General features: G+C 33.2%; 1 protein-coding gene across 1 annotated transcript; it reads right to left on the minus strand.

Annotated features, from left to right (window-relative positions):
• Nucleotides 1–518: 518 nt before the first annotated feature.
• LOC117229645 (uncharacterized) lies at nucleotides 519–9,670 on the minus strand. Its single transcript, XM_033486250.2, has 5 exons — nucleotides 9,198–9,670; nucleotides 8,748–8,815; nucleotides 7,648–8,658; nucleotides 7,229–7,558; nucleotides 519–7,061 (listed from the first exon to the last, which is right to left on the minus strand). The coding sequence occupies exons 1-5, from the start codon at nucleotides 9,607–9,609 to the stop codon at nucleotides 4,620–4,622; spliced, it is 4,263 nt and encodes a 1,420-aa protein (XP_033342141.2). The 5' UTR covers nucleotides 9,610–9,670; the 3' UTR covers nucleotides 519–4,619.
• Nucleotides 9,671–10,538: the final 868 nt, after the last annotated feature.

The following is a 10,538-nucleotide window of genomic DNA, read 5'->3' on the forward strand; positions in this document are numbered from 1 at the left end:
TTTTGTATAACTTTGAAATTGTTTTATGCTTTTGTAAATATGTATTGCAGCATTTGCATTCAAAATTTATTCAAACTATTCTTTTATCTGCTCAATTTAAATTAGAACGTGTCGTAACACAATTACAGATCCACACGTGACTGTTCTCTGATTGGTTCATTTTGTATTTTACAGGACCATATATATATATATATATATATATATATCTATTTACAATAGTTCTGAAAATAAAAATGTTTATCATTTATTTTTCTTCATTAGAAAATGTATTAATCATAGAAACAAATTGTGGCAGCTAATATTCACTTCATCGTTTCGATTAAAATGAAATAAACGTTGTTGAACATAATATACAAAAAAAGATTCATTACGCCTTCTCCTTTATATTTAAAAGTTATTACTGATTTATTACAATTACTATTGTAAATGAGAAACGTTTTAGAATATATTAACTTCTGCAATGCAATTTAAGTCTACTTAATTTAGTAGAATAAGTTTGGTGAAATGAAATCGCCATGTTTGATCAAAAGTAATTTATTTGTTTCTTTAAAAACTTAGACGTGGAATGCAACTTCTACACATGTGACAGGTATAATATGTAAAACTACATACTACTATATTCATAATTTTTTACGGTTTTTAGAAGATCAACATAGTATACTTTATTATGTATAATTATAGCATGTCTAGCATCAATAGCAATAATCCTTAAATTCCGTGCTAACTATTGTGTATATCCCCTGTACTGATTTCTTTACAAATGAGTATCTGATTTCTGTGTCGTTCTTTATCCGTATTTACTCTGACATAGAACTTATCGAATATTTACAAATATACAGAGTAATTTAATATCGCATATTTTTCAATTTGTTAATCAGCTTCGCTCAGTCACTGTTATGTTCATCTTCATATACTGCACATGACATCCACGTGCGTTCACACATACCTATGATTCTCGTAAAAACAACTCAAGAATACTATTAAATATGTTACAAGAATCGTAAAATTAAACTATTTCGCGTGTAATATTTATCCTTGCGAACCAACGAAAATGTGTCAATCATTAAAACGATAGTTAAATAAACTAAAAAATCCGAATTCCATTATGGCGTTGCTAGGTAGATGTTAAGTAGAAACATCAGCCAATTAGATCGACAAAATCAACCAAATTATACTTAACAATTTTCTCAAACATTACATTATTGTATATACTGCTCACATTTTTTAAATACGGTATTATACAATGTACAATATTCGTATAAAACTATATCTACATCGTAATGTACTTAACTCTGGTTTTTCTAATCGAAAACAAATTGGAGTAGGTTCGTTTCAATTAATATTTGTTCTTCTAAAAGAAGCGATGTATAATATTCAATAAAAATTGCTCATGTAAGCAGAATATATAAAAATCGCACCAGAAAATAAAAGATATTCGATCAAATTAATCGAATGAATTGCTGAATTGTCGCATCGCATGCATTTATATCGAGCAAAAAATTGGAAGAGATAAGATATTACGAATACATATTAAATCTCCATTACTCGTATTCGGAGAACAACGGAAGTTCTATGTACGTATGCATATTACACTGAAATAACGCAATGAATTGATTTCGAATCGCAATATTCGTATAGTAAGGTAAATTATTTTCGATTTGCTTCATGTTTCTTCTCTTTAATCGTGGCGTCGATATTTTGAAAGTGGCTTAACTTTGAAGCAATCCTTTATATGTAACGAAAACTCTAATACTGAGTCTCTTGAATTTGTGTACATAGAACGTGTTTTTCGTGCTTAAATTAAATTAATAACGTAATCTTGTACATTTTGTGTTCCGTCCACTCATTCGCGAAAAACTAATAATAATCGAGAAATTACCAAAGTGTACGATAACTGCGAAAAATCGAGGATTATTAATAATCCTCTGAATGGTATTAACGGAAATAATATTCGTGGTCACGAATTGATTATTGGTAGTTTCTTTGCGGCGAACAGAGTAAAGGCACCTTAAAATTCACTGTATTCAATGTCCAGCACCTATATTTTTTGGTTTTATAGCAATTTTCTGATTTTCCTCTAACAATCATAAAAGTCTTCTCATTTTTTTTTTATAAAAACAAATGTATTGTCTGTGTCGCGACTAATCGAAACGTTCGCACTATTTGTATTATACACACACCTGTGTCTACATTTATAAGACATTCACGTAGTGTTTTGTCACGAAATTGGAAAAAAAGTTGCGAGATAGTTGAAAACTAAGTACTTGTTATTCAGAGTAATTAGCAGATGCAAATGAAGTAAAAGTATCATACGCGAAAGATAATATAAAGTTAAATTTAAAGAATACATATAAATAAAGAAACTGCATATTGCGAACGGAATAATATAAAAATATCCATATTGAAAATGTAAAGATTTGATGAGTCTATTTTAAATAATAAGATTAGAATCGCAACAAGAAAACTGAGAAGACTTTTCATGTTGGAAACTAGTGCATACTTTGACTTCTTAAATTTGGTCCATTTTGGAAGACAACCGCTGTACGTACGTCTTCAATAAATGCTCACGCCATGCATCTGATAGAATAAAATACGTATAAATGAATTGTAATTAGTTTTCAATTATCAATCAGATCTTTATTGTTTAGTTATTATTCTGTTCAAAGGCGTATTGTTAATGAGAATTCTGCGACATTAGTGTGTCCCACGGTTGCTTTTTTTTACATCAACTGCTGTACATTCAACCTTTTTGGGCCCATTGGTTGCATAGATTGTGCATATATGCATTTTCCACATTATTCACAATATTATAATGCAAAAAATGCTGAAAATCGCCGTTATTAAACACCGATATTCGAATAAAGATTATAAAATTTTTAAATATTTGTACAATGAAAATTATTATAATTAAAAAATTTAATAAGTGCAATGAGAGAAAAATGCGATGTATTATAACAAAATATTTTACTTTCGGACATTACATTTTTGTAATTTGATACATATTAATTAGAAATCACGTAATTTAGATGAATGATTTAAATTTAGTATATTTAGATGAAACTAATGTTATACAGATGGGACATAATTTTCTTTAGTGTCAATGTATATGCACAAATCTACACGGCCAAATGCTCATACTTTACTAGTACATGCAAGTCCTCAAAGCTATTCACTTTTATTGTACTCGAGTGGAGGAAGTATTAAAAGATTGCGACGAAGTTGTTGAAACAACTTGTTCGTATCAGGGGTTGATTATTAAGTAAACTAAATATCAATAACACAAAAGATTAATATTATACATACATATATATATATATATGTATGTGTGTGTGTGTGTGTGTTGTGTATACATGCATATATGTCTATGCACATTTGTTTATCGATGCTCATACGTTCATCATTTTTGTCATATAAATAAAATTTGTTTAAATAGAAAAGTACTAGTACATAGTGTTTCGCCAGCAATACATTATGACAATTGGACTTTTCATGGGAGACATGAAAACACGCACATGTGACCTCGTCAATACATACCCTTCAGAACCACAATGTGTTTCTCTCACTCTTCAATCAGTACATAAGATATCGTCCTCCCCCTGTCGTCTATTAATAAAATATGAAGTTTAAATAGTTTAAATATACAGAAGATCTCCGATTATTAAAGTATTTAACGATAATGTCGGTGTTAAGAACTTTCATCTTATTAAATGGATAAGGATAAACTGCAAAATAAACCAAAACCTTCAACTCACGCAGAATGTTCAGTGAAATTATAAATAATTTACATTTACACTTTCTCTTTCCATTATGAACATACATATACATGTGTATATATACATATACATGCATAGGTATCACATAAACTTGTAGGTATACGTGTATACTGTATACATATGTATATATAGTCATATGGCATGCATACAAACATACGCGCATACATGCATACATACATTTATATATGTACATATGTATATAACTTAAACATGTTTCGCTGCAAAATGATTCTCTGAATAATGTATTAATCTATATACAATGTACAGCACTAACGTGCTAACCGTTTAATTTCTGATCACAAATTTGTACAAATTTTGTTTTGTACACATCGTATTGGTCACCTATTCTATAAATATCTACTCACTTTTTTCGCTTTCATACTCAGCAGTGTGTGCGAGACGCTCAGAGACTTTATATAGCAAAATAATTTTTGCGAGTCTGTATCAGAAAATGCTTTCAGACAATAATCATTTTCACAATTGTAATTTCTTTTTTCTTTCCCCCGTTTTCTGTTTTGTTTGTTAAGACTAAGGCGCTGTGTATAATTGCATGAAAATGATGATATAGCAAATCCTTGATTGGTAAAAGTTCTAACTGGTCTTTGGATATAACACGGCAATTACCTTTACTTTGGTAAAGTCTGATACACTTTTGTTTTTACCATACTTTGTATATTGGTGCACATCTCATATTTCTGTAAACTTGGATATATAACGCAAAACTACTACATCCAAATCAATTAGAGTCGATGCGTGCAACACCGTCGACGGGTGACTTGGACTGCACGCAGATTTCTTTCTTCTAACGAGCAGATTGTACTACGACTTAAAACAAATTTCACCTTTTCACGTTGTTGGCACGACAGTACTTGTCGTCGATGATTGAGCCACTGTTGTCACTGTTATCATACTTAATGTACTGTCAAGAGTATTCTGTTCTGCCGTTCCCGTAACATCCTTTTCGATACACGCTTTCTTCGGTTCCTTATTATGCTCCTCGGATGAACTAGACTTCCTCTTGTGATTCGAACTCGATGAATGAGAACGACTCGATCCCGAATCGTCTTTTGACGAATGATTGCTCGACGATTTCTTTTGACCATCTCTCCCATGACTGTGATGCCTCTCTCTCCTTTTCTCAGATTTCCTTTCACTATCTTTATTATCCGTGCGATCGCTAGTTTTATTAGAAACGTTATAATCTCTAGGCAGGGTAATGATCTTCAGTGGATCCTCTTTACTACTACTTTCTCCAATTTTACTATCTGATTTACGTTGAGACGACGATGGACTCCGATGGCGGTGCTTTTTGTGTTCTCTATCGCGTCTGTCTCGATCCCTTCTATCTATGTGTCGCTGATTTCTATCTTTGTCGTCCCTATGCTTCCTCTTGGACTCGGAATGCGACGAATGAGAATCTGATGGCAATTTCGATGAGTTTTCGTCACTGCTACCATTCCTACTATTACTGCTATGCCTTTCGCTTTCTGTTGTTGGAGATGTAGATACAATTGAAGAACAAGAAGAAGAATTAGTAATCTTCACTGCGGACGATGAATTCTCCTCGGATGAATTACTGGCAGCCGCCGCACAAACTTTTTCATTCTTCGATCTTTCCTTAGCTTCGTCTTCAGCCATCTCGATTAATGCTTTTACTGCGTTCTCGGTTGCGCACTCCATTTTGGACGTAAACGCCAATGTTGTTTCTATCTCCAGTAATTGACAATATTGCTCTAATTTTGATATATCATTTTTGTACTTCTGTTCGGCGATTTCAAAACTTTCTTTATGTATCTTTTCTAATACCTCCTTTGAAGCCTCGGCGACACCGGTTCGCAAAGACTGGCAAACTTCCTCCACATCAGTCTTTGATTTGTAAATAGCAATTTCTAAAGCCTTGTCGACAACTTCCGTCGCATACGTCTGCGCTATTAACTGCCGCTGCGCCAATATGTCTTGTTCAAGAATGACAACGTTGCAATCCGAGGTTGTATCGTGCTCCGATGGGCACAGGTCCGAGGAACTTAAACGTCTTTTACTCTCCTTAGTCAGAGAACTTGAACTACTAAATTTGCTGACAGATTTCGATTCAATAGCCGGTGAAATACTCTCCTTGCTGGATGTGGTGTTACTGCTACATCGGTTGTGGTGACGGTGATGATCTAATTTGTGACTACTGCAGTCGTATTTCTTCTTATCTCCAGAATGACTGCTACTGCCATGAGAATGGTGACTGGATTTATCGTTTGACCGGCGACGGTCTTCGTGTCTCCTTTCGGACCTCTTATCATCTCTCTTCTCACTGCTTTGTTTCTGTTCCACTGAACTACTTTTTGATGATTTGTTACTAAAAAGATGCGTGCAATTATCATTATTTTCTTCGGATTCTCTTCTTTTACTTGATACGGAAGAATGTCTTGTATGGTCTCTGTTTTTACGGTCCTCTTTACGCTTTCCATGTTGATCTGACTTCTTCAAGTTCCCTTGATATTCAGCAGCTCTTTCCTTCGCTTTCTTCTCTTCAAGCGAGTCGATAGAATGTTTCTGCTCTACTCGTTGACGATTCGTGTTCTCCTTCTGCTCGTCCGCTATACTCACAGCTTCTAAAGGTTTCTTTTCTTTTATACGATGGGTTGAATCGTTTGCAACGCGTGTGTGCCTAATGTTCGCGTTGTGCTGTGATTCTGGATAATACTGTTTTAATCTTACGTGCCAAGCTACACTTGAAACCGCTGAGACCGTTCGAAACTGATGAATAATGTTGCGCGGTAAAAAGTATATGTCATTGTCGTATAAATTTATTCTCGCATAGCGAATACCCTGTCTACGCAATTGATTTAATTTAGCGTCTTCGATCCACTGTACACACTGGGATATCGGTGGTTCATGAAGATCCAGTTGTAATTTCTCAACTAGTTCAGGAAAGTCACCAGCGTAGAATGCCACAACGTCCTTCGTAATCCTATTATACTCCGAAGGTTGTCCACCATGAACAGCTTTTAATATACCCACTGCAGCTGTCGTCATTCTATCTAATCCATGACCCACGTGATCAGCATGAGCTTTAGTGCGATCTTCAAACATATATTCACGGGCTTCACTAAGACGAGGTAAATATTGTAGATTTCGTAACTCATTAATTCCTGTTCGACGTCTTTTGTAAGGACTTTTATTTATATCTGCTGTCGGAACTAGTTGTTCTCCTGGCCTGATCCATAGGATTGGACCATCATTTGATTCTTGAGGTGTATCCATCTTCACAACAGACAGTGGACCCCAAGGCATAGTCTTAAATTAAAAGTTACACATCTTACTTGTTATATATCTTTTTTTATGAATGTTTATAGAATTTAAAGATATATAACAAATACATTTTTAAACACATATATAAGAGAAATGTGATCAAGTATTTGATACAAAATAATAAAATGTGTTTCTTGTAAAGTTGTACTCACCAGTTTTAAAAATGGGTTTTCTTCTAGCTTTTGTAGTAGATCCGGAAAATATCCACCAACTTCTTCATGGACAGTTCCTACGATACTTATTTGATGTAGGGGCCCATACCTAACAGTTCCATTACTATATGCTTTACAAACTTGATCTTTGTACTGAGCCATAGTTGTAGTTTCTATGTCACTGTTTCGTCCTAACACGCCATTTTTAACAGTTAGGGTAGGATAGTTGTCTGCCATATAATCTAACAAGTCAGGAAGATATGCAGCAGCATTGTGTACTATACCCATAACATGATGTGCATTTCCATTTTCATCTTCACCAAAAACTACCTATAAAATCAAAGTATTTTCTTATGTTTTTACCTTGTTTAAAAACAAATACAATGTTTTATATTATTAATTACTATTGTTATACATACTTTGAAATACTCTTGAGCTAATTCTTCTACTTGTTCATGTGACAATACATCAATTTCATCTTGATACATATGCACAACAGTTGCACCACCATTAGGATAGGTTTCTATATGAATAAATTTCTTGTACTTTAGGCCTTCGAGTAGTTCACTTTTAAGTGGTGGATTGTGAAGCATTTTATAATTCTTCGTTTGCAAGTTTAACCTGAGATTTTCATTTGTAGATTTTGAGAATGCATGAGACACGGGCTTAGAACTTAACGAGACCATACCACGATCTCGTTTGCACTGCACTCCAATGCTCGCCCGTTTTATTTTGCTACGTTTATAACAACGTGAACAAACTCGTCGCTCGTTATGCTCCTTGTTTCGCTTATCTCTTGATGATGAGTATGATTTTGAATGTGAACCCGAAGACGTAGAACTAATACAATTTACTACTTTATTGTGAGACTGAGCAGGATCATTTTTTTCAACTATTGTGGTAGTAACACTGTTAGTAGTCCAATCCGATTTAACATCTAATTGTTCTTGAGGATCTGTCTGTTCTACTTTCACTTCAACAATCTCTGTTTTTATATCTCTATGAACAATATCAACTTCTTTATCTCTCTTTTCTTCTTCGTTCGATTGTACTTGTGTAATAGAAACTTGCTCTTCAGTTTTCTGTAACTGTCCACAAAATGAATAAGGCATCATATTCTTGTTAGCTTTAGTAGTTAAATCATCTGTATTCTCTTCATTGTACGTTGCTGTATCCATTATAACAGTTGGCGTTGCTATTGCTGATGTCATACTGCTGGGAAATATTGTATCCGGACTATTTGGACTGTCGGAAACTCTTGGAGGATAGTCTGGACTTCTAGGACTATTAATCACTTCACCACTGCTTTGAGGACTTTCTCCTAATTGAGGTGTATTAGTAGTTTCCAAATTTACATAGCCTTCTAATTTTGTGGATACTGCGTGTACCCCTCCTGATAGTGTTGTATCTTTGTTACATGCTGAATCGACCTAATAAAGATAACTTCAACATTTAATAAATTCAGTGTTATGTATTCTCAAAAACAGTTCATACAAATAATGAATAAACATATACATACATGAATAGCATGTTGAACTGGTTCTATTTTAGATTTCAATAATTCATTATTGCAGTGATCGGGATTCCCTACAACAAACATCAAAAGATTTAGAATACAACTATAAATTACATATACCATGGAGAATACTATATAAAATACGATTTATGTTTATATTTAATGTTTAATGTCCCCATAGGTTTTCTTATATAAACAATTAAAAGAGATCCATTTACATTTAAATAAAATTCGTATGATATATCATACAATTATCAACTAATATTGTTTAAATTTTAGTTGGAATTTTATGTGTTGACGTAGGAGTTTGTTAGACAAGTTATAAACAATAATAACACAAGGATCAATATAAATAGGATGCTAAAAATAATTGTTAATGTGTGATTTACTTAATGAATTCATCATAGAAATGTACGTGTTTGTACGACACTAAATAATAATAAACGATATTACCATTTGGCTGTTCTGCATGGCATGCAACATTGTCCAACTCATTTCTTTGATTAGACATGCTGTGTGCTTCCAAGGATGGTACGCGTAATGTAGTATTGATAGCAAGTTTGTAGGTAGTACGTTCTTCCACATCACCAGAAGAGCTCATGAAATTCACGTTTCTCTGTAATCCTTTCCCTTCCGTGTTTGCATTAAACGATGACGCTGTAGAGAAAATCGTGGGCGTCCTGATCGAATGTAACTCTAGATCGTCTGAAAACTCGTTTGTCTCTTTAATAACACTTTTCCACGCTGTTCTGGACACTTTTACGTTGGTTATTTCCCTTCGTAGCGGCTCGAATACTTGCTGAATTGTATTATTTACATCACATCGCTCATTTGACACGATACTTGTACCAGTTTCGGATGCCATCTTGGTTCTGTGAGCAACATCCTGAACACAACGATACTACGCAACATTTGATTGGATATTTCTTCACCGCCTTTCGAACAGACCTTATTCTATTCGTCTGAAATTGGATAAAGAGTAGGGGTAAGACCAGTAGATATAGAGGTACCATATACATTTTTATTCATGGGAATCTTCGATCTCCAACCTTGTTTTCTCCGAAATTTTTTGATCGCAAAAGGCCATATATTATTCGGAATTCTCAAATGTTCCAAATATTGTATACACGTAAGCATTTAAGTGCAGAATGTTCAAGGCACTTTATAGTAATTGATTGAAATAAACTGGTCTTACATACAAATATATGCGCGACTTTACCGCTAATATTCAAATCTTTTCACGTAAACTTCTTGATAGCTCAAATTTGAAAGCTTCATTTCTTTATGAGGCATATCTCACATCTATGAAATATTTAGTAAAAGATTACAATGAATGAAGATAATTATATTTATGCTCACATTAAATTATGAAATATGGACAAAACGTATAAATCAAGATGTAATGATTTAGTGTCATTTCTCTTACTTATTTATAGATACATATTAAAACGTCTTCATTCAATATTCAAAAATATAATCGAAAATAAATAAGAAAGATAATTTTTAATAGTTTCTTTGTTTTTACATAAAATATTAAAACGCGTTTATGGTATTCTTTCAACCTATGTAAAATACTCAACTGAATATTTATAATTGTATAATAACTGTGTGTGTGTGTTTATTATTAACGAGTATCATTATCTTATTATGCTTTGATTCGTAGAATTGCCACAAGTTAATGCAAACCAAGATATTAAACCAATTAGAAGTATGTACATATGCAATATCATTTTAAGTAACCTTAAAATTTAATATTTTGTTTTTCTTCGCCATTTCCATTAATTTCGTGATTAT

This window comes from Megalopta genalis, chromosome 3, assembly GCF_051020955.1.
Source record: "Megalopta genalis isolate 19385.01 chromosome 3, iyMegGena1_principal, whole genome shotgun sequence".
Lineage (NCBI taxonomy): Eukaryota > Metazoa > Arthropoda > Insecta > Hymenoptera > Halictidae > Megalopta > Megalopta genalis.

Coding starts and splice junctions, on each gene's coding strand:
- LOC117229645 (XM_033486250.2), bottom strand. CDS start 9,609: ATGGCATCCGAAACTGGTACAAGTATCGTGTCAAATGAGCGATGTGAT. Junction 7,559..7,647: donor TAGCTCAAGAGTATTTCAAA/GTATGTATAACA, acceptor TTGATTTTATAG/GTAGTTTTTGGTGAAGATGA. Junction 7,062..7,228: donor AAAACCCATTTTTAAAACTG/GTGAGTACAACT, acceptor TTTTAATTTAAG/ACTATGCCTTGGGGTCCACT.